At 44.3% G+C, this 27,203-nt stretch overlaps 1 protein-coding gene across 2 annotated transcripts in view; it reads left to right on the plus strand.

Annotated features, from left to right (window-relative positions):
* Window positions 1-27,203, plus strand: part of FRMPD1 (FERM and PDZ domain containing 1) — a 129,240-nt gene that overhangs the window by 52,864 nt on the left and 49,173 nt on the right. For both annotated transcript variants that reach the window (XM_070742252.1, XM_070742253.1), the window contains exons 3-4: window positions 14,563-14,652; window positions 25,733-25,890. In XM_070742252.1, the coding sequence (XP_070598353.1) occupies window positions 14,567-14,652; window positions 25,733-25,890 (244 nt within the window). In that variant the 5' untranslated portion in view covers window positions 14,563-14,566. The remainder of the gene's footprint in view (window positions 1-14,562; window positions 14,653-25,732; window positions 25,891-27,203) is intronic.

The raw sequence follows: 27,203 nt of genomic DNA on the forward strand, positions 1-27,203 counted from the left end.
GGTGGATGGAGTTTCACGCTGCCTTCGCGACCAGCTCTCCTACGACCGACAGGCACGAGTGAACCCTGGTTTACTTTATTATCATTGCACATCGTACAATGAAATTAAATGCCATCTGCAGTGTACATTATAACTATGAAAATACAGTAAAACGCAAACACACATCCTTCACATTGTGTACAATTGAACACCTGATATTGCATTAGTATTGCAGTATACAGTAGAATTCCATACGGTTACTGCCCTGGGATAGAAACTGTTTTTCAGGCTATTGTTTTTATTATCCTGTACTGTCTACCAGATGGTTTAAAAAAATGGAGCAAAGCACAAAGATAATAGGGATGGAGATTCATGCATTGTCAAAGAGAAAGGGGGAATAAAATAGAGCACATAAAAAGTGCTTGTTGTGTTCTTGAGTTCTCTTTTCCATGCCACCCTAAAGTTCAAATAGATTCCATAGCTTTACCTGCCTAGAAGGACTTTAATTTCAAGATGTAGATGTAGACAGGAACACTTTCTACCCTGTTTCCCCGAAAATAAGACGTACCCCGAAAGTAAGGCATGTCAGAGGTTTTGCAGAATTTGCTAATATAAGGCACCCCCCGAAAATAAGGGGTAGTCAAGTTTACATACGGTACGGTGGAAAAACATACGGTACCATTCAAAGCTGTTCATAGCGATATCATAATAATGTGGCGTCCCCTGCTGGCCCCTTCCATCGCTTTGTACCGTCCAGTACAGCAGACACAGTCTGCTGCTGTCTCACCGCCATTACAGTCTCCACTACAGTGCGTAGACTGTAGTTCCTCTGGTGGCTGGAAGCTGCAATAGTGGGAGTATACTGTTGTCGTCGTTTGTGTGTGTGGGTGCCATACTGACCGGTACCGTACCGTAATCGGTGTACCGTACAGTACACTTTCTTTGGGGGTGTCAGCTTTTCTGCCTGTGAATTTGTCTTATTTGAGAAATATAAGGCACCCCACGAAAATAAGATGTAGCACAACTTTTGGAGCAAAAATTAATATAAGACAGTGTCTTATTTTCGGGGAAACAGGGTAGCTTGCCATTCTGCCTCAAAGAAATGCCTTCTTCTCCTCCCCCTCCCCCTCCTGCCCCCCTCCCACCTTGTGTAGGTACCATGCAGTTGGCTCTGCAATATGAACATGGAAATGAAATCTTCAGCCAAGTTTGAAACTCCTGAATTGATCTGAAAACACTGAAATTTTGAACTAAGATACAACCTCATCATTTTCCTCCTGTGGTTTTTTTTTTACTGAGTCCTAATCCGTGCTCAAATTGCCTATTCAAACCAACCCAACCCACCCCCCAATTTGCAGGCAGAGAAATTGGGTGGATCCTGTCCCCCATTTCTCCTGAAGAACAAAAAAAAGTATTGGACAAAATTTATTAAGAGTTCCTCTGATGATAACGCAGCATTAAAAGTTATCTCACCTTGCCTTCCATGGAGATTTAGCTGAGTATGGAAAGCCCAGAGGGTTGCACACTCCAAGAGAGATTATTGATTGTAAGATGAACGACAGGAGATAAACGATATTGGGACACTTTACAATTAAATAAGTATAAGAATATCACACTCCAGCAATGAGGAGTTCAGTCCAATTGTGTCATCAGAATTCTGCCACAGATCGTCGTTAATCAAACTCAGGGGTAGGCTTCAAAAATTTTAACAAGGGGTTCTTTACCTGGTTGCTTGGTGGGCATGGTCTAGTTTTTGGCCTCCCTGGGCTCCAGAGGCTTTTCTGAAGCCTCCAAAGGGCAAAAAGTGCCTCCCCAGGCTCCAGAGGCCCTCTGGAGGCCAGAAACAGCCTATTTCCGGCCTTCCCAAACTTCCAATAGGCCCATTTTTTGCCCTCTCAAAGCCTCCCTGCACATACCTGCAACCAAAACGGGCCGCATGGGGACTCCCGGGAGGGGAGGGGAAGGGTGGGCAGGGCCAGACAGGAATGGTATTTACGGGTTCTCGGAACTGCACAGAATCATAGCTAGAGGTTCTCCCGAACCCCTGCGAACCCTCAGCAGCCCACTCCTGAAATTCTACCTGAAATAAGCAGTAGAATAAAGCACAGGATAATTTCTCTGCCTGTTGCTGCTCATCACTTTCTACAGACGCAGAAGGAAATAGGAGTGTACAGATCAGCTTCTGTGATTGACAGGCTTGGTATAAATACTCCCAAGAGCTTAACATCCTGTACTTGCTTATTCAACTGCATTATGTGCTTTTTGCATGTTGTAAAAGCTGAACTCTCGTGCTTCGCTCTAGATTTGAAAGGTACCACTGGTGCCAACCTTTCCTGGGATTTCTCCCAGGAAAAAGCTGGTGCCGTTACATATATGCCATTAATAGAAGTGTGGCCTCCTTATCACAGCTTTAAAGCAACCAGTCTGGGAAGAGTGGCGTTAAATGCTCCTTGAAAACAGTTGATAAATAGCCTCTTAATCTCTAGCCAAAATAGAATTGTTCAGCAACACCAGATAAGTGTGGAAAGGACATTCACTATTATTTCACTCTGAGCGTCCATTTAATGTGTATGGTTTCGGCTCTGGTTCCTTCTTTGGAATTTTACCCAGCCTATCAGCAACCAGCTGTACTTGACATTGTTTAGAAGCTAGCAGGAAGTTTGGTCCTTCCAAGTCAAGTGATTTGGTCCTTCCAAGTCAAGTGAGTGGCACAGCAGAAATTCCAAGAATGTTGTTTATTGTGTTCAGGTGGAATCTCAAAATCTTGAATCATATTCAAGTCTTTTTTTTCCCCCTAACTTTTCGCCAGTATTCCAACAATGTGTTCCGAATTTGATGTTGTTTAAAATGTGAGTGTTTTATATGTTCTTTTTCCCATAAATGTGCGTGCCAACCTTCATTTATATCGTGACCTTCTATTGTTAAAATTCTAGAGTTTTCTAGGTTGACCCATTCTTTAATCCATAGTAGTTTGGTGGCTTGGTGGTATATTTCTAAGTTGGGCAAACCAAATCCTCCTCTTGTTCTTAGATCTTATAAGGCTTTCATATTTATTCTTGGTTTTTTGTTGCACCAGATAAATTTGGAAATTATTTTGTTTATTTTAGTAAAGAACGATTTGTCTAATTGTATTGGTGCTGTTTGGAAGAGGTAGAGCCACCTTGGAAGTATATTAGATTTTATGGTACTGATCCTTCCCATTAAGGATAAATTTAAATTTGTCCATTTTTCTAAGTCTTCTTTTGTTTTGTTTAGTAATTTCATATAGTTTAATTATTTTAGTGAAGAGTACCTTGCCGTATTCAAGTCTTTTTTGGTCCCATCTTATAGTGAACAAAATCAAGGCCAGGTTTATTTTGAATCTCCTTCTCATACTTCTCTCTGTCTCAGGATTGGAAAATCTCTTTTTGCAAATCCCTCCTTAATGGCTCACTCATATATCCCCAATTGCAGTTCTAGATTCTTTCCTTTGAGAGAGCATCAAAAAATGCCATAGGTCCAAAGTAAGATGCTGAAGTTGAAAAACAACCCAGAAGAAGGCAAGGATAAATTATGCATACCATTGCCAAGAAAAAAAAATTGCATGGACAGGACGCCAACTCCCAAGCCTTTCTGCCATCCTAAGAATATGTCATTAAGCCTAAAGACAGATATAAATCTTTGCATGAAAGAGGAAATTCTACATGATTCGGAAGACATATCTCAAGGGTAACCTGTGTAATGTTTGGACGGAGCATGTGGGGCAGTGGCAGTAATAGAATTATAGACAAAACAGTCTATAAGAGTCTACAGAGAAGGGCGGCATACAAATCTAATGAATGAATGAATGAATGAATGAATGAATGAATGATAATCTAATCACCCTGTGGGAGAAAGCTCTGGTTGGATTAGGACAGTGTTCAACATACTTTAGCTTGAACCTTTGTTTAGAAAGGTTTGCCTGTTAGACTACCAAATATTCTTGAACATATTCTTTCCAAACATAGGTTTTGTGCCGTGCATTATTAATCTCTAACTTACTCAAAGGCTGCCTTCATTCCTGAGCTTTCTCAGTGATAGATAATCTAGCTCAGTTATTAAATTCAGCGGGTTTCAATGTTTTTGTGTACATATAGGAACAAATAATATTATTATTAGAGGCCTTGAGCATTTGCTTTGATTGAAAGACAGAGCGGGTTAATTTATCACAAAATAAATCTCCAGTTGGAACGGAGTGGGTTCGATGCCTCATGCAACCATAAGTCAAAGAAATATATTAGTTATAACATCACAGCAAAAGCAAGCAGCCTGCTGTTATGGTGTCCAAACAGGAAGATCAAGTGTCTTCTCCCTAACCAATAATATCAAGTGATTTCCATATTACTGGATCAAGTGCAGCCAGCGGTGGTTTCCCCTTATCTTCCCCACCAGTTTTGCTTGTGGGCGCTTGCTCCGCTCACACGAATGCGCGCATCCCCTTGTACAATAAGGCTTCCACTCATGCTCAGCAGTTGGAATCAGCCTGAAACACAGCTGATCAGCTGTGCTTTGGGGGAAGAAATAAAGGTCAGTACCGTGTTCCCCCCAAAATAAGACCCTGTCTTATACGGTATATATTTTTTGAATTCTGAAATACGTGCTTGGCTTTATTGTCATGCACTCAAAAGCCTGATTGTGCTTGCTTATTTATTTATTTATTTATTTATTTATTTATTTACTTACTTACTTACTTACTTACTTACTTACTTACTTACTTAATTAATTACTTAATTACTTAATTACTTAATTACTTACTTCGATTTTTACTTAATTCAATTTTTTATGCCGCCCTTCTCCTTAGACTCAGGGCGGCTTAAAACATGTGAGCAATAGCACTTTTTAACAGTGCCAGCATATTGCCCCCACAATCCGGGTCCTCATTTTACCCACCTCGGATGGATGGAAGGCTGAGTCAACCTTGAGCTGGTGATGAGATTTGAACTGCTGACCTGTAGATCAAACAGTCAGCTTTAGTGGCCTGCAGTACTGCACTCTACCCACTGTGCCACCTCGGCTCATTATTATCAGGGGATGTCTTATTTGGGGGGAAACTGTATTTATTTATTTATTTATTTATTATTTAGATTTGTATGCAGGAGGGTCCATTTTCAAGCAGCTGAACAAAAAAAAAAAGGTGGCGGCACACACGGACTGGCACTGGCCGATCCAGTTATGTGACGTCACCGGTGGATTGCTACCGGTTCGGGCAATCCAGTCCAAACCGGAGGGAACCCACCCCCGGATGCAGTGTGTCGGCTGCAGCCAATAGATAGTCTGAATTAATTGTCACAAACAGCAAGTTCAATCTGGTTTCTTTCCCATCTGTTAGGATTACATCAAGATAGGAATGACCAGAAAGGGCTTGTGCAACTCCCCTAAATCAATTATGCCTGCTGGGTTTTTCAACTCTGATTTGCACAGTTCTTCCATTCTCGTGGTCTGATTTTTTTTTGCAGTCACTGAGAAACTTAGAAATAAGAAGGTTGATATGATCCCTCCGTGCCCAGAATTTCCATTCAGTATAAAATGCCTTGGGGATATCTCACGAGTGTCCTGGGCTCAACAACGGTATCCTTGGTTTCAGTAATTATAGACATATTAATGGTTATGTTCAGGTGATTTATATCTTCATGGTGCTTCTCCTTCCCTTCTAAATGGGGCCTTATTGGTGCGATGAACTGTTATTGTAAACAATTACATTTCACTGATGCAACAAAGCAATATTCTAACGGGGAGTTGGAAATAGTTACTAAAATTAGCCCAGAGTCGTTGAAACACCAGAGTGGCAATGCATAACTGAACTGAATTGTCATTAAAAAAAACACCTTACAAATGATGTACACATGGATAGAAGCTAATCTGTTCCAAAAAAGATACATGATCTCTATTACAGAATTTAATTTATCTCAGTAATCTTATTTGGACTGGTATTTTTTTCAATAATTCCATTGAAATGGCATGCTTCAAAAAGAACCCCAATGCATTTTATTGAAAGACCCTGTCCACCACACCATTCTTGATCCAAATGATGATAGGACCAAGACCAGGATTTCGATTAAGTAATATCAGTTATTAAAAATATTATCTAAAGCAGGGAGCACTGGCAGGAGGATTACGGGAGCTGTCACCGTCCTAGTGAATACAGATTGTTTTAGAGGCATTGCCACTATTCCTTCAGCGGAGTCAATCTGGGTCAGGCATCCACCTTGGTTCCTGATGGCTTGTTCAGTGAAAATATGGTTAAACACCCATTTATTTCAAGGGGATTTTAGAAAAGAATACCTTGGTGAACTTAGCTCTGTGAATCAGACTTGAATGTTGTCTTTTCTGCTTTCTTAATGGCAGCTGTTGTTGGGGTTTTTTTTGGCAAAGTCATGACTAGCATTTTTAAACTATCCTTCATTCTGCCAACTTTTCTAATTAGAGTTTCCAAAGCAACAATTGGGTTGTTTCCATTCCATTATGTCCTAGATTGGGGGAGGGGAGAGAAATAGACATAAACAGAGAGAGATCTTCATTGGTCCTCCTGCATTTGTTCTCTTTTGCAAAGCACCTAGAAAGAGTGTATTCACCTCTTCCTGAAAAAAAAGATTCTGTGTATATACAGTGATCTCTCGGTTAGCGCGGGGGTTACGTTCCAAGACCTCCCGCGCTAACCGATTTCCGCGTTATACTGGATGCGGAAGTAAAAACACCATCTGCGCATGTGCGCCATTTTTTTCATGGCCGCACATGCGCAGATGGTGGAGTTTGCGTGTGGGCGGCGGGGAAGACCAAGGGAAGGTTCCTTCAGCCGCCCAACAGCTGATCTGCTCCGCAGCGCGGAAGCAGCGAGGAGCCGAAGATGGGGTTTCCCCGTTGCCGCGCTGCGGAGCGGATCAGGTGTTGGGCGGCTGAAGGAACCTTCCCTTGGTCTTCCCGCCAGATCACTTGCCGCTTGCCGCTTGCCAGTCCACGCCCCCCTGGATGAGCGGGCCCGCATGGCCCCAGCGCCGGACTCTGTTGCCGAACGCCGAAACCGGAAGGGGCGAGGTGGGGGGGGGAGAACGGGAGGCTCAGCATTCCGTCAGTCGCAGCGCTGGCTGTCAACTTTTCTTTTTAGCACTGGGGAGGCAAGTCAGCTCCTGCCCAGTTTTAAAAAGAAAAGTTGACAGCCAGCGATTGTTCCGCTGCCGCCAGCATGGCCTGGCTGGCAGCGGAAGATGTAACGGAGCCCACGGGGGATTCGCCTTCCTCCCACCCGCAGCCGAGACTGATCGTGGGCTCCTTCGCAACCTCGGAGAGCTTCCAGGGCATGAAAGCTCACGAAAACCAGGAAGCTCTCCGAGGTTGCGAAGGAGCCCACGATCAGTCGGCTGCGGGCGGGAGGAAAGCGAATGCCACGGGGCTGGGCTCGGCTCCCCCCTCGGCTCCCCCCCTTACCAGCCCCGCCGCGGAAGGCTCCATTCTGTTCCCTGCCGGCCCGATTGAGCGGCCGGCGGTCTCCATTCAGGGAACAGAATAAAAAAAAAATTATTTTTTAATATTTTATTTTTTTAATTAATATTTTTTGAAAAACCGCGTTGCAGCGTTTCGCGCTAATCGAGACCGTGCTAATCGAGGGATCACTGTAATATTTATGGAGAAAGAGAACATTTTGTCCCACAATCTTTTGCCACTATGCTCCTGTTCTTTGCAAAACTTTCATGAAACTTCTGTACAAATATCCAATTAGTGCCCTTTAAAACTCTTTGCTTAGCAGTATTTCTCAAATAATGGGGCGGGCCCCCTTAGGGGGGCTTGGAGCGATGCCAGTGGGACGCTGATCCTGGGGAACGTGGGTTTTTTGCCACAGGGAGTAGGGGGTTTTGCACCAAACAATAGCATACAGCACAGAGTAGGAGATATGAAGTGCATGTAACAAACCTTAAGAGATACCATGGAAAAATATTTAACAGGGATGAAAAGAAAGAAGGAGAGAGACGGAGCTAATGAGACAAACTATGATGAAGCGTATGTAGCGCTTGGCTTCACTGTGACTACGGTGGGAGACGAGGAAAAAACGGAATGTTTACTGTGTCTAAAAATGTTGGCAGTGGACAGCATGAAGCCAAATAAATTAAGGCGTCCCTTAAACACATTGCACCCCAATTACGCTGATAAGTTGCTTGAGTTTTTTCAGAGAAAATGTGCTGAATATTGCAAACAATCTTCCCAGCAGAGAGTTTGGGGTGGGGTGGGGCGCAAAATGTTTACTTCTTCCTAGGGGGGCGTTACAGAAAATAATTGAAAAACACTGGCTTAGAGCTACAAATGAACGTTCTAGGAACTTAAAGAACTGGGTTGTAGCATATATGTCAAACTCAGAAAGCCACCTTCTTCCAGATGGAGAAGGAACAGCTATGTCTGGCTTGATTTCAGATGTGATGCCGGGAGCGTTCTGAGTTTGAAGCCTAAAATTCAAGGGTTGACACTCCTAGACAGGATCAAACTGTTCTTAGAAGAGTTATTGTCAAAGGGTGCCAGACAGCAGCTTTTAACAGTCTGATGCAACACTGATTTAGAACAGTTGTGCTTTTTATTATTTCAATGGAATACACAGGCTGGCTCCATAAAATGCCTAATCTCTATTGAAGATGGTGCATTCATTGCGGCAAACCTTCCGGACTGGTATTCTTTCTAGTGCATTCATTACAATTTGGGGGACTGATGGAATTTCAGAGTACTTATTAGAAGGCTACCGCCCTCCATAAAATGTGAACTGAAATGGGTAGAATAGTTGTGGCTTTTGCATTTTTGATATGTATAATATAGAAATTATTGATTAGGTACAAATTTATCCTCAACCCACAAGACAAAAATGTAATGTTAAATAGCTGCATTTCTCTCTCTATATATATATAGTATACCTATAAGGTCACCCAGCTATTTTGTACCTAAGGCAGGGATAGAAGTCATGGTCTCCTAGTTTCTACCCTGATGCCTTAACCACTATACCAAAATGGCTCTTTAAAGATGTGTGAGTGCGTGCGTGTGTGTGTGTCTGTTTATTTCCTATTGCCTGAAATTATTGATATTCTCTGGCTTATTGCATGATTGCAAGGTACTGCGCTTCACTACTAAGGATTGCATTATGGGACGCAGTGACTATTTCCAATAATAATAATAATAATAATAATAATAATAATAATAATAATAATAATAATTGGAAGGTACTTTGGAGATCTTCTAGTCCAACCCCCTGCTTAGGTAGGAAACCCTACAGACAAATAGTTGTCCAAAATTTTCTTTAAAACTTCCAGTGTTAGAGCATTCACAATTTCTGGAGTCAAGCTGTTCCACTGATTAATAGTTGCAGAACTATTCTATTTTATAATAATAATAATAAACAGAGTTGGAAGGGGCCTTGGAGGTCTTCTAGTCCAACCCCTTGCTTAGGCAGGAAACCCTACACTACTTCAGACAGATGGTTATCCAACATCTTCTTAAAAACTTCCAGTGTTGGGGCATTCACAACTTCTGGAGGCAAGTTGTTCCATTGATCAACTGTTCTAACTGTCAGGAAATTTCTCCTTAGTTCTAAGTTACTTCTCTCCTTGTTTAGTTGCCGCCCCCCCCCCCCCCCCGCTTCTTGTTCTACCCTCTGGTGCTTTGGAGAATAGGTCGACTCTTCTTTGTGGCAACCCCTGAGATAGTGGAACACTGCTATCATGTCTCCCCTGGTCCTTCTTTTCATTAAACTAGCCATGCCCAGTTCTTGCAACCGTTCTTCATATGTTTTAGCCTCTAATATAATATAATATTATTAGTATAATAATAATATTTTTTTCCAAACTGTCTTGCCATTGCCTGCTTCCTGTGGCTGAGAGAAAATGACTAACCCAAGGGCCCTCAGCTGGCTTTGTGGCCATGGCAGTACTAGAACTTACAGTCTCCTGGTTTCTATCCTGATTCATTGCCCACAATACCAAACTGGCTTTCTGTAGGTATATTAAGTACAGTAGTAATAAACCACCTTAAACAAATGACTCTGAAAATGGCATAGAAAGGATAATGAGTTAAAAAGACCTGTACTGTCTTTAACCAGAAGCAATGAATATTCCCATTTATCTCATTGGTAATTTGTTTGTTTGTTTGTTTATCTATCTGTCTGTCTGTCTGTCTGTCTGTCTGTCTGTCTGTCTTTTTCACTTACTTACTTACTTACTTACTTACTTACTTACTTACTTACTTACTTATTAGATTTGTATGCCGCCCCTCTCCGTAGACTCGGGGCGGTTCACAGCAATAATAAAGACAATGTAAAAACAAATCTAATAATTTAAAAAACACTAAAAACCCCATTTCTGTGCTTATACCCCTATTATATAAGGATACATATTAAGAGATGAGAGAATAAGTTTCAACTCTTAGTGACTCAGAGGTGGGCTCCTCCCGATTCAGACCGGTTCACCTGAAGTGGTAGTAAACCACTGGTGACATCATGATGATGTCACAGAACCGGTTTGGTTGGTGCTGGTCCGTGGGCGTCGCCATTTTTTAAAAATTAAAAATATTCCCTGGGTTTTTTTCCCTGCGCAAGCACAGAAGCCAGGTTTTTGGCATTGCATATGTATCGCCGTCTTATTTTTATTTTATTATTAGAGTTGGAAGGGACCTCGCAGGTAATCTAGTCCAACCCCCTGCTGGTGCAGGAGACCCTACATCACGCTAGTCCAATAGCAGTCCAGTCTTTTCTTGAAGGTCACTAGTGTTGGAGCGTTCACCACCTCTGCAGGCAAGCCGTTCCACTGGTCGATTTCTCTCACCATCAGAAAGTTCGTACTTATTTCCAGGTCTCCTTGGTCAGATTCCATCCATTATTCTTTGTCTGGCTCTCTGGTGCTTTGGAAAATAATGTGACCCCCTTCTCCCTGTGGAAGCCTCTCAAGTATTTGTAGACTGCTATCATGTCCCCACTGGACTTCCTCTTTCCTAAACTATCCATTGTAATCTTGTTTTTGGCTTTCTTTTTTTGAAATTTTTTGGATTACAGTGATACCTTGTCTTACAAACTTAATTGGTTCCGGGACGAGTTTCTTAAGGTGAAAGGTTTGTAAGACGAAACAATGTTTCCCATAGGAATCAATGGAAAAGCGATTAATTCGTGCAAGCCCAAAATTCACCCCTTTTGCCAGCCGAAGTGCTCGTTTTTGCACTGCTGGGATTCCCATGAGGTTCCCCTCTGTAGGAAACACTACCTCCGGACTTCTGTGTTTTTGTGATGCTGCAGGGGAATCCCAGCATCGCAAACACGAGCAACGGTGGGTTTGTAAGGTGAAAATAGTTTGTAAGAACAGGCAAAAAAAATCTTAAACCCCGGGTTTGTATCTTGAAAAGTTTGTATGACAAGGGGTTTGTAAAACAAGGTAAAAGATTATATGTTAAGTAAAATCTGTGATGTAAATACGAAAAATAAACTACAATCACTCTTTTAGTAAAATTTGCTCAAGATAGAGGCAAGGATTAATAGATAGATAAACAAGTGAAACCTCTTTGAATCCTCCTGTAGGGGTGGTGGGGGTGACGGTGTGTGTGTGTTGTTTGGTGATGGGCACAAGCACTGTGCACTGTTATATGTTTGTTTTTTGTAAACCTATAAAAATCAATAAAAATTATACTAAAAAAAAAAAGACAAGGGGTTTGTAAGACGAGGTATCACTGTATTTTTTTTTTGTATATTGCAAAGCGTACGCGCCCCCACGAGGTGTGGTCACCAAGTGTGGGAGGAAGTGAATCAGAAGCGAGGTAAGTTAGAACCCACCCCTGCAGTGACGTATTGACAAGTCCCTGCCATTTTCTTGGCAATGCTGTATTTTTGGAAGTGGTTTACAATTGCTTTCTTCATATGGCTGAGAGAGAGCAACTGACCCAAAGTCATACAACAGGCTAAGAGAAGAATTAAAAAAAATATGTGTCCCCACTGCTAGTCTGGCACCTCCACCACTAAACCAAACAGACTCTCTGTAAATGCATTATCTCACTTTTAAAGATTTATGTAAGGAAGGGATAAACAGAGGGAAGAATACACAATCCAATGCAGTTTGTATTAATTAGTTTTGTATTAAAAGGAATCTCTGAGTAATAGGAAGTAGTTGACTCCAGGATGTCCCTGCCTAATTTGTACAGGTGTTTAACAAAACTATAAGTGAATGCCATCTGTCTAGTCTCTAAGATCAGGCAGTGAGTGAGATCTAAACCAGTGGTGGATTGCTACTGGTTCGCCCCAGGTCAGGCAATCTGGCAGCGGTGGAAGGCTCTATCCACCTGTCTGGACGTCTCTGTGCATGTGCAGAAGTGCCCCTTGAGCACATGTGCCTGCTCTCAAAAGCAAACTGGGAGTGGAGATAATTGAAATCCACTACTGCCTTCCATTGAGGACCTGTATACTGCACGGGTCAAAAAGAGGGTGGGGAAAATATTTACTGACCCCTCACATCCTGGACACAAATTGTTTCAACTCCTACCCTCAAAACGTCGCTACAGAGCACTGCACACCAAGACAACTAGACACAAGAACAGTTTTTTCCCGAACGCCATCACTCTACTAAACAAATAATTCCCTCAACACTGTCAGACTTTTTACTAAATCTGCACTTCTATTCTACTAGTTTTTCTCATCATTCCTATCACCCATTTCCTCCCATGTTGACTGTATGACTGTAACTTGTTGCTTATATCCTAAGATTTTTATTAATATTGCTTCCTCATTGCTTATTTGACCCCTATGACAATCATTAAGTGTTGTACCACATGATTCTTGACAAAAGTATATTTTATTTTATGTACGCTGAGAGCTTATGCACCAAGACAAATTCCTTGTGTGTCCAATCACACTTGGCCAATAAAAAATTCTATTATATTCTATTCTGATCTGATATCTAGCTAACAAATATTAATATGGAAGTACAGTGTTCCCTCGATTTCCGTGGGGGATGCGTTCCGAGACCGCCCGCAAAAGTCGAATTTCCGCAAAGTAGAGATGCGGAAGTAAATACACCATTTTTGGCTATGGACAGTATCACTAGCCATCCCTTAACACTTTAAACCCCTAAATTACCATTTCCCATTCCCTTAACAACCATTTACTCACCATTATTACTGGTACTCACCATTGAATAAGGCACTTAGTGATCCTGATATTTATAAACATAATTATTTATTAGCAATAATTATTTTTTTTGTTATTTATTTGCAAAAATTATTAGTTTGGCAATGACGTATGATGTCATCGGGTGGGAAAAACCGTGGTATAGGGGAAAAAACCGTGAAGTATTTTTTGAATTAATATTTTTTGAAAAACCGTGGTATAGACTATTCACGAAGTTCGAACCCACAAAAATCGAGGGAACACTGTAGTGGGCTTGAAAGAAAGACTGTATAATAATCCCAGAAACTTTTTTCAGAAGCATTGCTCCTGCCGAGGGAATTATGGAACACCAATCAATAGCAAAGCACATATTCTGATCAAATTAGAAGTGGGGCTAAAAAGCACATTTTCTGCCTGAGACTCGGAAGTGGTTTTGCTAGTCTGAATTAATAAACTGTATAGCCAGACCCAATTTCAGGTGGCTTCCATGTTCTTCGCAAATCTATGGATTTTCTTCAATGAAGGATCCTCCTTGTGTGATGGTGACTTTTCAGTCATTTTTGTGCAGATGTCACGCTGGCTGAAAATTTATGAAAGTTGAAATTCAACACATCTGGATGGTACCAGATATGGGGAGATTGATGCGAAGATTGCAATTCAGTTCCCATATTTTGTAGGTATAATGATTCTTATGCGGAGTAAATGATGCGGAGTAAATACACTATTTTTGGCTATGAACAGTATCACAAGCCTTCCCTTAACACTTTAAAACCCTAAATTGCAATTTTCCATTCTCTTAGCAACCATTCAGATTATTATTCACCATGTTTATTTATTAAAGTTTATTTAAAAAAATATTTATTAAAGGCAGACGAAAGTTTGGCAATGACATATGACGTCATCGGGTGGGAAAAACTGTGGCATAGGGAAAAAACCCGCAAAGTACAGTGTTCCCTCACTTTTCGTGGGGGTTGCGTTCCGAGACCGCCCGCGAAAGTCGAATTTCCGCGAAGTAGAGATGCGGAAGTAAATACACTATTTTTGGCTATGGACAGTATCACAAGCCTTCCCTTAACACTTTAAACCCCTAAATTGCAATTTCCCATTCCCTTAGCAACCATTTAGATTATTAATCACCATGTTTCTTTATTAAAGTTTATTTAAAAAAATATTTATTAAAGGTGGACGAAAGTTTGGTGATGATATATGATGTCATTGGGCAGGAAAAACCGTGGTATAGGGGGAAAAACCGCAAAGTATTTTTTAATTAATATTTTTGAAAAACCGTGGTATAGACTTTTCGCGAAGCTCGGAACCGCGAAAATCAAGGGAACACTGTATTTTTAAATTCATATTTTTGAAAAACCGTGGTATAGACTTTCCGCGAAGTTCGGACCCGCGAAAATCGAGGGAACACTGTAGTAGTAAATACAATGTTTTTTTCCCCTCTGCTATAGGTAAATGGAAGATCTAGAAACACACAAAGCACGCAGGATAGAGCAGATGGTCGCAAAATGGCTACGGCGATCACGAGATAATTCAGCCAGGTCTGTATTTTAATATGATATTATTAGATGGTATAGTAGAGTGTTCATTATGTGTGAGATGCTGTTCAGAAGCTTCTTAGTTTTGCTTAGATCTGGTCTTGCCACTCAAAACTCAGCTTGACTGTAAAAAATATGATTTCAACAATCAAGTTATCGAAGCGTGGAACTCATTACCAGACTCAATTGTGTCAACCCCTAACCCCCAACACTTCTCCCTTAGACTCTCCATGATTGACCTCTCCAGGTTCCTAAGAGGCCAGTAAGGGGCGTACATAAGTGTGCCTTTCGTCCCCTGTCCAATTGTCTTTCCTTTCTTTTACCTATCTTATATATTATCTTCCTTTCATATATCCTCTCCTCTAAGTTCACTTTCACCCTCTTTTATATTATCACATGTCTATTTTTCTTCCTATGTATTTGTGTATTGGACAAATGAATGAATGAATGAATAAATAAATAAATAAATAAATTGCAGTGAGGAAAGCTTATGAGAAGAGGAGGAAGAGAGTCGCTGCCGAAGGAAGAGTGTGAGGTGAGGGGAATCACAAAAAATCCAAAAATTTAAGACTTAAAAAAAAAAGAGGGACTCTGAGGCAGTGAGGAGGAGTAAGCGCCTCCCATACACCCAGCGCATGGCTGCCTCCCATACACTGCGCCAGAGAGAGAAACCTAGGGGGAATGGCAGGAAACTGGGCAGGCCTTCATGCCACTCTCAAATTTCCTGGGAAATTTTTTCTGGCTCTGGTTTTAAGTAGAAAATGGTTCTTAAAAAGAGGCAAAAAAATCTTGAACACCCGGTTCTTATCTAGAAAAGTTCTTAAGTAGAGGTGTTCTTAAGTAGAGGTACTACTACTTAGGCCCGAGGGGAGGAGGAAATTTAGCCTTTGGATGATTGGCGTTCTTGCTAACCAACTCTTATGGTGGATTTATTAGGCAAAATTTATTGAGCTAACATCAGGGAGCAAGGGTTCCTGAGCCCCATTTTACAGCTACCCATTATTATTATTATTATTATTATTATTATTATTATTATTATTATTATTATTATTATTTTCTGGCACCAAGAACTGAAAAGAGCAAAGCGATGAAGTAATCACGTCACCAGAGGGGACAAGATGGAAATTGAACTTATTTATTTATTTATTCGATTTTTATGTCGCCCTTCTCCTTAGACTCAGGGCGGCTTACAACATGTTAGCAATAGCACTTTTTTAACAGAGCTAGGCTATTGCCCCTACAATCCGGGTCCTCATTTTACCCACCTCGGAAAGATGGAAGGCTGAGTCAACCTTGTGCCGGTGATGAGATTTGAACCGCTGACCTTCAGATCTACAAGTCAGTGGCCTGCAGTACAGCACTCTACCTGCTGCGCCACCCCGGCTCATTTCCCACTTTTCTTTCTTTTAGTTAAAAGCCTGTCCAGAATTTGTGGACGCTTAACATGCCTATTTGATTTCCCACTGAATGTTGCTGGTAAACTCTGCCATTATTGAACAATTGAGAGGGTAATCTTGGAAGGCAGCTTATTCTTGCTGTTGGGTTTTTTCTTTTTTACAAAGGTCCATTTGAAGATAGCCTGAAAATTGCCGGTTTCTCCCATCAAGATTTGCTTCTCAGACCAAATTTCTATTCAGAACTCCGTCACGAGTCTCTGGGTATCATTCTTTTTTTTTTTTTGTTAGCTTCTCCAGATGTTGGTGGGTTCCAAACTTGGGCTTTAGTAAAACAAAACGATCCCATTGCCATTCTGGTGGCCTTTCTTAATATCTGTCTGCAGTCCAAGTAGTCTTTCAGTACTTTAGCAAGTATGGGTAGTTCAGGTAGGATGATATTCTCCATTGACTCTGGAAGGAGAGTCCATCATGGGTTGTTAACCAATCCTATTGGTAGAGACTGAGTTAATTTAAATAATTAACTGGCACCGCCCCCTTAGCAGCCCCCATGAGCCAGTTTTAAAAACTCAGTCTAAGTGTAGAGACTGTAGTTTCTGTACTGAGTGTTTAATAGAGTTTAAAAATGTTATGTTATAATATGTTTCTTTATATTAAAGTGGTACCTTTTAATGTTTTCTTCTTTTGTCTTCCATGCAGGTTGAAGAGGAATTTCCAAAGGGGTCTCTGCCCTCCGCGGGCACCACCCCCGTCGATATCTCCTCGGGGGCCCCTTCCCTCAGCGGGTACCACCCTGATCGAGGAGCAACACAGCCTAGGGTCCCTGACCTCCGTGGTCAGACTCGGCTGCGAGCTGAAGGTGGGGGGGTCCGCACCCCCCACTGGGAAGCTTGGGAAAGTCGATTCCCTGCGTTAAATAATAGAAGAAAAGCGGTTTGGCAGTGTGCCAGCGCCTCTCAGCTGTTCGGCGGCCGGGATTAAAGCTGCCGCCGCCGCCGCTTTATTTGCAGAAGCCGCTGTTTTTCTTGCTGCCGGCAGTGTTTTGAAGAGTTTTCCGGCGTTTGCAAGTGGCGAGCTGTGGGCCTGTCTTCGGAGCTTCGGCTCCTCGGCAGAGGCAGGGATCGCGATTGCCTCAAAGCGCCGCCATTTTGGGCTGTCAAAAAAAGACAAGGAAAGTGCCCGCGCTTTTTATTGTGGCCAGAGGCGGTAAAGTTCTTCTCCGCCTACTTATTAGGTGCGACTGAACAAGAAAGGCAGTTCTGCGCATGTGCAGTGCCTGCAAAGCTCCCGATCGCCATTTTATTTCTCTGTGACGAGAAGCGAGTATCGAGGAGCAGTGCTTTTAAAGACTGTGGTGTTTGTTCAGCTTTCTAGTGAGTACTATGGAAGGTCACGCTACACCAGATAAGGTGACCTCTCCCTCTGTGGCCCCCAAGGATAAGGCCAAGACTTCTAAGTCAAAAGACAAGGCCAAGACATCCCAGGCCTCCTCTTCATCACTTAAAGAGGCAGAGAGGCGTATCAAGGCCTTGGAGCAGAGGCTTGAAGCTGCTCTTCATATCCCTGCAGTGCCCTCTGTGCCTTCGCATTTGACTCTGGCCAGAGAGGTCTTAGCTCCTTTACCTGCTATGAGGCCTGTTGAGCCCTTCTCTGAGAAAGACTGGTCTCCTGAAAGGCAGTTTAACATGAATCCAGTTCTGCCATCTCCAGGCCACAGTGGGCCTAGGCCAGGCTCTGCATCACACTCTGTGAGGAGCGGCCAGGGTCCTTCTGCTACTTTCACACCCACAGCAGCAGGGTTGCGAGCACAACCTGATTCTTGGCATCAGATGTCCCCGTCAGTGCAGGATTTGATTAACAATGCCTACCCTCAGGGGATGGCGGCAGGGGTGCAACAAGTTACACAGCAACCTCGCCCAGTGCAGTCCAAAAACCTATGGTGTGCACCGCCCCCCTCGGGTTTGGGGTCTTGGGCTGAAGAAGCAAACCCATTAGAGGACATTGAAAAAGACTATGATCTTTCTGATGACGAAACACCGCCAGAACAGCCTGTGGCAGCTGGATTATTTAAAGCTTCAACTTTCAGGGTCTTGCTTCATAAGGCCAAACAAACTGTAGACTTGCCAGGTCCTGGGAAATCAACAGACACCACGGATGGGACCAAACCGTCTACAGTCCTCTTTAAGGAACCCCAGCCCAAGTCAGAGCACATTCCATCCTCTGATATTATCCAGCAAAGTGTTAAAAGACCCTGGCAACACCCAGCTGCAGCGCAGGGGCCCTCTGCAGTAGAAAGAAGATTCTACACATTTGATGAGGAGGTAGAGAAATTACTGGAATTCCCTCCTATAGATCAGCCGGTCATGCAGCTGATTTCCAAGTCCTTAGTGCCCTCTGAGACAGGCGATAGCCTAAAACCTGAGGACAGAAAGGCAGAGGTGTTATTACGCAAAACACATCAGATGGCGAGCTGGGGATTTAGAGCAGCGGCGGCTGCTTCCTTTTTCACAAGAGCATCTATCGTATGGCTGCAGGAGATGCAGGCCAGACTTGGACCGGATGAGGGTCGCTTGCGGCAGGATCTTGGAAAGCTGTTGGCGGCAGCAGAGTTTTCAGCGGATGCCACTCTGCATGCTGCCAAGTTTTCGGCCAGGAGTATGGTGACCACTCTGTCATCAAGGCGCCTCCTTTGGCTGAGAAGCTGGCCAGCAGACCTGAAGTCTAAATGGAACCTGGCCTCAGCACCCTTTCAGGGGGATAAGCTTTTTGGGGAAGTGTTGGATCCCATCCTTGTGGAGGACAAGGACAAGAGAAAGTCCCTCCCCAGAGCCTACAGGCGCCAGGAGCGTCGTTATAATCCCTACCAACGTAGGCAGTCCTTTCGGTGGGACTCCTCTACTCCAGCTGGTCAAAATAGACACGAAATAGGTACCAGGTTTTATTCAAGGGTCTTCCTTGTACCAAAGACATCGGGAGGGGTCCGAATGATCCTCAATTTAAAACACCTCAATACCTACATCAGGTATCGACGATTCCGGATGCATTCTCTTCAAACCATCTTGGCTGCAATCCGGAGGCACGATCTATTGACTTCCATAGATTTAAAAGAAGCCTACTTGCATGTGCCAATCCTACCGGCTCATCAGAGATTTCTCCGGTTCTACCTGGACGGGTCCCACTACCAATACCGGGCAATGCCGTTCGGCCTCTCTTCAGCCCCTCGCACATTTACGAAGTTGCTCGACGTACTGACTGCCCATATCAGGTCCCAGGGAATTCGAATTCTAGCTTACCTAGACGATCTTATTATCCTGTCCAGGTCCCCTCAGAGGGCGCTGGAAGATCTGGCAGTCACGAGACAGACGTTGGAATCCCACGGGTTCACGATCAACGAAGAAAAAAGTCATCTTCTTCCAACAGCCAAACTGTTACACCTGGGGTCCATGATAGATACCTCCACAGGGACTGTGACCTTATCCCCAGAAAGAATGGCAAACATTCGACAATTAATCTTACACCTTCGACACCAGCAACGGGTGTCTCTCGCGTTCCTTTCAAAGGTACTGGGGACCCTGGTTTCAACTATCGGCATTGTGCCTTGGGCTCGTCATCATCTCAGGGTCCTTCAATGGTTCCTTCTTCCATGGCAGAAGGCCAAAATGAGTCACTCACAAAGGTCAGTGCGGCTCCCTTCAGAAGTCAAGGTATCGTTGAGGTGGTGGACTTCACCAGCCTTGGGCAACGGGTCCCTCTTCTGCAACCGGGACCGGCTAATCCTCACAACGGATGCCAGTTTGTCCGGCTGGGGGCCCCACATGGGACTGCATATGGCCCAGGGACTTTGGTCTCCGGAAGATCTGAGCCCCATCAACATCAACTATTTGGAGCTCAGGGCAGTCTTTCTTGCTCTTCAAGCTTTTTCTCCTTGGATTCAGGGCAAGCATGTGTTGGTCTTAACCGACAATGTGGCTACCAGGGCCCACTTGAACCATCAAGGGGGAACGAAATCTCTCCGCCTGATGGTCGAGTCAGCGGCCCTTTTCAACTGGGCCGAGACCCGCTTAACTTCACTGTCGGCGGAACACATTGCCGGGACCAGCAACGTTCAGGCAGACTGGCTGAGCAGGTCTACCCTGGACCCCGCAGAGTGGAGACTCGATCCTGGAGTATTTCATCAGATAATTCAACGTTTCGGGACTCCTCTGGGGGACCTTTTTGCGTCACAAGCCAACACGCAGCTAGTGAGATTTTATTCCCGGTTCCCAACACCGAGGGCAGAAAGGGTCAACGCCCTCTTGTCTCCATGGCCCAGGGGTCTGTTGTATGCATTTCCCCGGACGTGTCTTCTACAACGGGTACTGGACAAAGTAATCCGGGAGAGAGCGGAGGTCATCATAGTGGCTCCATACTGGCCCTGTCGGCCGTGGTTCGCAGACCTGGTAGCCCTCTCAGTGTCCCCTCCTTGGAGGATCCCAGATCGGCTCGTCTCCCTCACTCAGGGATCCATTTGTCACCCAGATCCTCAATGGTTCCAATTAGCCGCCTGGGTGAGCGGGAAAGACTAATGCAGCAACATCTACCGGACACGGTCATTGCTACAATGCAGGCGGCTCGTCGGCCATCGACAGTGCGGATATACCAGGCAACATGGGCTGCCTTCTGCAGATTTTGTTCTAACCGCCACTGTGATCCGAAGCAAGCCTCGTTGATTGCAATCCTGGAATTTCTCCAATCGGGAATTGAGCGGGGCTTAGCCCCTAACACCTTAAAAAGGCAAGTGGCTGCCCTTTCAACTATAATCCGTGTGTCAGACTTTCGATTTTTGGCTCACCATCCATGGGTGAGGGATTTCATCAAGGGAGCTATTAACAAGCACACTCCTCCGGTACGGAGATTCCCGACATGGGATCTCACCCTGGTGCTATGTGCACTCACGGGACCTCCCTTTGAGCCCATGAGGTCAATTTCATATAGACTCTTATCAATTTAGACATTGTTTTTGGTGGCGATTACATCTGCCCGAAGGGTTTCTGAGTTGTCAGCGCTGTCCGTCAGACCGGACTTGTGTGTGTTCCATCCGGACAGAGTGGTGTTGCGGTTGGATCCTTCGTTTCTCCCGAAGGTAAATTCAGATTTTCACAGAAGGCAAGAACTGGTTCTGCCGGACTTCTGCACACATGGTCAACATCCTTCTGAACTTCGTTGGCACAAGATTGATGTCCAAAGGGCTTTGAAGCTCTATATCAGGAGGACAGCACCATTTCGAAAGACTGAAAGACTCTTTGTTTCCTTTGCTCAGGCCACGATGGGTCTTGGAGTTTCTTCCCAATCCCTTAGTCGCTGGATTAGGGATTGCATTGCGGAGGCTTATACATCGAGATCTCAATCTCCTCCCGCCGGGGTTATGGCACATTCCACTAGAAGTGCGGCTACTTCGGCGGCTTGGTCAACGCAAGCTTCCTTAGAAGATATTTGTCGTGCAGCTACTTGGGCATCATCTTCTACTTTTATACGCCACTATAAACTGGACTCATTGGCTTCGGCAGAGGCTTCATTTGGCAGGCGTGTCTTGCAGCGAGTGTGTGTCACTCCAACGACCTAGGCCCAGCCTTTTCCCTCCCAGGGGATTTGATCTTTGGTATATCCCATGATGGACTCTCCTTCCAGAGTCAATGGAGAAGAACCGTTGTACATACCTGAACGGTCTTCTCAGTGCTCTGGAAGGAGAGTCCATACCCACCCGGCATGGTGTTTGGCCAGGTCGCCGGAGTGTTGGGACTGTTGAAGTTTTTACATTGTTATGACATTAATAAAACTTTCTGGTTTTTACATTGTCTTCGTTTTTAAAACTGGCTCATGGGGGCTGCTAAGGGGGCGGTGCCAGTTAATTATTTAAATTAACTCAGTCTCTACCAATAGGATTGGTTAACAACCCATGATGGACTCTCCTTCCAGAGCACTGAGAAGACCGTTCAGGTATGTATAACAGTTCTTCTCTCTGCAGAAAAACTCAGTCATATACCTCACACATTTCATAAATTACTCATGAAGCACAACACACATTAAAAGGAACAGGGCTTTGTTGCATGGTTGTGACCTCCATTTTAACCTCGGGCATTCCTATAGCACAAAATAGGTTAGAACTAGTGTTGGGCGAAGCCAACGAAATTCGGGTTCAGCGGGCTCGTGCAAACTTGGCGGCTGGTTCGGGCAAGTTCGTGGAACCCAAACCCGCCAAACACTTCTGGCCCTGCCCTCCCGTCTTCTGCCAAAGCAGCCCACGGCCGCCTCACCGTGCCTTCCTGTCTTTGCAGCCGGCAGGAGAGCAAGTGAGCGAGCGAGTCTTCCACACCCACTTCCCTCCCCCCACTCCTCAAATCACGGTCTCCTGCAGGTAAAGGAAAAAATAATAATAATAAAGGGAGGGGGGAGGGAAAGCCGTCGCGGTCATCGAGGAATGGGGTAGGGTTTGTGGGTGATGAGGATGAGGAGGATGGGCGCGTGCGGTGTGTGTGGGGAGCGTTTCTCCATTGGGAAAGTAAGACGGCAGCAAGTTTCTCGGCGGGAACCACCTCGGTGGCAGCTTTAACGCACCGAGAAACTTGCCACCGTCTTACTTTCCCAATGGAGAAACGCTCCCCACACACACCCCGCGCGCCCCTCCTCCTTCCGACTTCAAAGGGGAGGGGGGGTGGCAGGCAGAGGGGAATCCCCCGCCCCCACTCCCCCAGCCTCCCTACAATGGGATTCCGGGGGCGGGGCTTTGATGTCACGGAGATGTCACTTCCTGGCTTTTGATGCGGAGGCTGGGGGAGTGGGGGCCGGGGATTTCCCTCTGCCTGCCACCGCCCCCCTCCTCTTTGATGTCGGAAGGAGGATGGGTGCGCATGGTGTGTGGGGGGAGCGTTTCTCTTTTGGGAAAGTAAGACGGTGGCAAGTTTCTCGGTGCGTTAAAGCCGCCACTGAGGTGTTCCCCACCGAGAAACTTGCCACCGTCTTAATTTCCCAATAGAGAAACGCTCCCCACACACACCACGCGTGCCCACCCTCCTTCTGACGTCAAAGGGGAGGGTGGTGGTGGCAGGCAGAGGGGAATCCCCCGCCCCCACTCCCCCAGACTCCCCACAATGGGATTCCGGGGGCAGGGCTTTGATGTCACGGAGACGTCACTTCCTGGCCAGCCAAGGTGACCGAACGCCGAACGCAACCCCAAACTTTGCCCGAAGTTTTAAAAAATTTCATGTTCGTGTTCGGCACGATGAACACTGCAAAGTCCGCACGGATCCGAATTGTGCGAGTTCGGTTTGCCCAACACTAGTTAGAACACTTTTTCTCATGTGTCACCAATATTTTTTTAGTCAATTTATTATGGAACAAAACTTTAGAATAGAAAAAAATAGTTTTGATTTAGGCTTACCACCTCTGGCTACCTGTGAGAACGAATTGCTATCCTGTGGTCTGGAATGAACCTGTGATGATGATTATTATTTTTTTGGCCAGTTGCGCATTGCAGGAATGGCTTTAGGTTGCTGTAATCGGTGGGCAAGCTGTGCTAGAGGGAAACTGATGCAGCTTTATCCATCTTTTTTTTTTAAATGAAAAATCCTCAGTAATCTTCCAAGGAACCCAAGACCAACTTTCTCAGGATTAGAGAGATCCCTTTGTCATGCTTGCTGAAACACAAAATACTCAAACTTCATTCCAAACTTTGAACATCATGACAAATATTTCCCTGTTGGTTGCACTGCAGAACAAATCTGTGAAAAAAATAAAATACCTTACTTTTTGCCTTACAAGACTTTGTAAATTTTCTAATGGCCATTATGAATCTTTTGCTTTTCTGTGTGACTTTGGAAATCTTGTGGGTTTTCTGTGATAGAGATCATGAAGGCATAAATGTTTCTATCCTAGTCTGGGGAATGCACACCCACTAATTTGTGTTTACAATACACTATCTATCACTGTAAATGCTACCTTAAACTTGATTTATTTCTGTATAGTGTTTATTGTAATTCTTTTTTGACAGAGATAGATGAAGCTCAAATTTTTACAGAGTTGTTCCAAACTGTAGAATTGTTATCTTCAAAGCAAGTCAGCGTTTCAGCACTGGTACATAACATCAAACCTATTCATGTTCACTTCATGTCCATATGGATTTTCCACTTGGTTAGGAACTCCATTGTGTAACTATTCTACTCACATCAAGTGACTTTATGCAGAAAGAGCTGTCCATGTGCAGGTTCTTTGCTGAATATATGAATATCCGGCTAAACTGGCCTTCATGTTTAAATGTGCATGCTAACATTTATTATTCATTAGATCCATAGGACTGCCTAATTCACCTATCCATTACAATTTGCAGAAACATGAAAACAATGAAATAGAAATGGGATGCGGTAATACAGTGATACCTCGTCTTACGAACTTAATTGGTTGCAGCAGGCGGTTCGTAAGGCGAAAAGTTCGTAAGATGAAACAATGTTTCCCATAGAAAACAATGTAAAATGGATGAATGCATGCAAGGAAAAAAAATAGCAAAAACGTCGCTTCGCTGGGCGCCACTGCCCGGCTGCCACATTTTGAAACAGCCCAAGGGCTTCTCGGCGTTCTCCTGAACACCAAACCCAGAGGTTCAGCAAAATTTCGAGTTCGGGTTCGGGAGGCCGCCGAGAAGCGCTGCCGCTTGGCTGTCATCTTTTGAAACATCCCGGGGGCTTCTCGGGGTTCTCCAGAATGCCAAACCCGGAAGTTCGACAAAAGTTCGGGTTTGACATTCGGGTTCAGCTGAGAAGCACCGCCGCCCGACTGTCACCTTGCCAGAAGAGCCGTGGAGCTGTTCGCTGGTTGGGAGGCTCAATCGGAGGTGGGGAATCCCAATAGGGAATTCCATGGACGGAGCTTTGACGTCACGAAGACGTCCTTCCTGGAGTCCACGTTTCGGCCGGCCAGGACGGACGTCTCCGTAACGTCAAAGCTCCGCCCATGGAATTCCCCACCTCCATTTGAGCCTCCCAACCGGCCGACAGCTCCGCTGCTTTTCTGCAAAGGTGACAGCCGGGCGGCGGCACTTATCGGCTGAACCCGAATGCCAAACCCGAACTTTTGCCGAACTTCCAGGTTCGGCGTTCGTGGCGGCGGGTTCGTAAGGCAAAAAAAGTTCGTAAGAAGAGGCACAAAAATCCCGAACTCCGGGTTCGTATCTCGAAAAGTTCGTAAGATGAGGGGTTCGTATCACGAGGTATTACTGTATATAATATAACAAACATTCAGAACAGAAAAAAAGAAAATAGAATAACAATAAAGGAGAAACAGTAACAATAAGAAAAAGATTAACTGAGGCCAACCCATACATATTTTAGTCAAGATCTCTCGCTATGTATATGTATACTGGAACAAAAATCAAGCATTACTTTTCAGCTTTATGGGTACATTTTCTGGATCTGCCCGGTACTATTTAAAATATTTATCAGATTGTTACTTTCTACTTTCATACATTTGACAATAAAAACTCCAGCCACAATATACATCCGAGCTTCTTTCTTGTTTACTGGCTTGTGTTTGTTTTCTTAAGTAGGTATACAGTACACTGCTGCAAAAATATCTCAAAAGCAAATGTTGAGATTTCAGGAAATGGAAAGCACTGGATATCTTTTTTTTAAAAATGGCTTTTTTCCACCCTAAATTTGCAGAGGGAGAGCATCAGTGAGTGATAGACCGTCTGATGGCAGTAGGCAACCTGCAAGTCGTGTCAAACTCACAGTGGATGTTCAAAGAGATGTGCTACATGGACATTATGGCATTGAAGTTTCTCATAATTTCCCCCTTTTGATCACATCAGTTGCTGCAGGTAGAAAACAGTTTTCCCTTCTCTACTTTCCCTGATGTTGAAAATTGTCTGGAGAAATACAAAGCTGTGGTTTTAAAAAATAAATATGTCTTTAAAACATGTTGGTCTCTGACATTGTCTTGATCCTAAGCTAATATACACTGCTCAAAAAAATAAAGGGAACACTCAAAGAACACATCTTAGATCTGAATGAATCTGAAAGTATTCTCATTGAATACTTTGTTCTGTACAAAGTTGAATGCGCACAATAGCAGGTGAAATTGATTGCCAATCAGTGTTGCTTCCTAAGTGGACAGTTTGATTTCACAGAAGTTTGATTTACTTGGAGTTATATTGTGTTGTTTAAATGTTTCCTTTAATTTTTTTGAGCAGTCAGATAGAGAAAACTGGCTGAGTCCAGGCTCTGGAATTTTTGAAAGAATAGGGAACCGGGCACAATGCTTTTTCACCTGTTCCTTTCGGCAGAGGAAAGCTGGTAATCAGATTTTGCTGGAATGTCAATCTAAGCAGATGCCAGTGTTGCCAGCCCTTAAATGCCTTGTATCGTGTCAAAACAGCATTTAGAACAACAGAATATAGTGGAAGGTTACGTTAAGAAAGAGACTATCTTCCTGCCATTACTTCTGCTAGAAAGGGCAGTGTGGGCTTGTTGAATGGTGCCCATTCATCGCTGGCATCCTTCAGCCTTGAAAGACTATGTTATAATGCTCTGGAAAGAGTTCCTAAAATACCGTATGCAAAGTTGGAGTAACCTCTCCAGAGCATGAGGCTTGGGTAGGTTAGTATGGAGGATAGACTGTTACCCGAGCAGCAGATCCTTCCTCTCCAAGTTTCTGAAATAATCCAATGGAATGGCAAAGGCCAATGCGATTGGTTCCAGGTATGCCTCGGCTGTGGCGAGGAGGGCGTTTGCCCAGGTTCGCCTGGTGCACCAGTTGCGGCCCTACCTGGACAGGGAGTCATTGCTCACAGTCGCTCATGCCCTTATCCCCTTGAGGTTTGATTACTGCAATGCTCTCTACATGAAAAGTGTTCGGAAACTTCAGATCGTGCAGAATGCGGCCGCGAGAGCTATCGTGGGGCTTCCCAGATTTGCCCATGTTTCTACAACACTCCGTGGCCTGCACTGGCTGCTGATCAGTTTCCAGTCACAATTCAAAGTGTTGGTTATGACCTTTAAAGCCCTACATGGCATTGGACCAGAATACCTCCGGAACCGCCTTCTACCGCACGAATCCCAGCGGCCAATAAGGTCCCACAGAGTTGGCCTTCTCCGGGCCCCGTCGACCAAACAATGTCGTTTGGCGGGCCCC

Source organism: Erythrolamprus reginae, chromosome 2 (genome assembly GCF_031021105.1).
Source record: "Erythrolamprus reginae isolate rEryReg1 chromosome 2, rEryReg1.hap1, whole genome shotgun sequence".
NCBI lineage: Eukaryota > Metazoa > Chordata > Lepidosauria > Squamata > Dipsadidae > Erythrolamprus > Erythrolamprus reginae.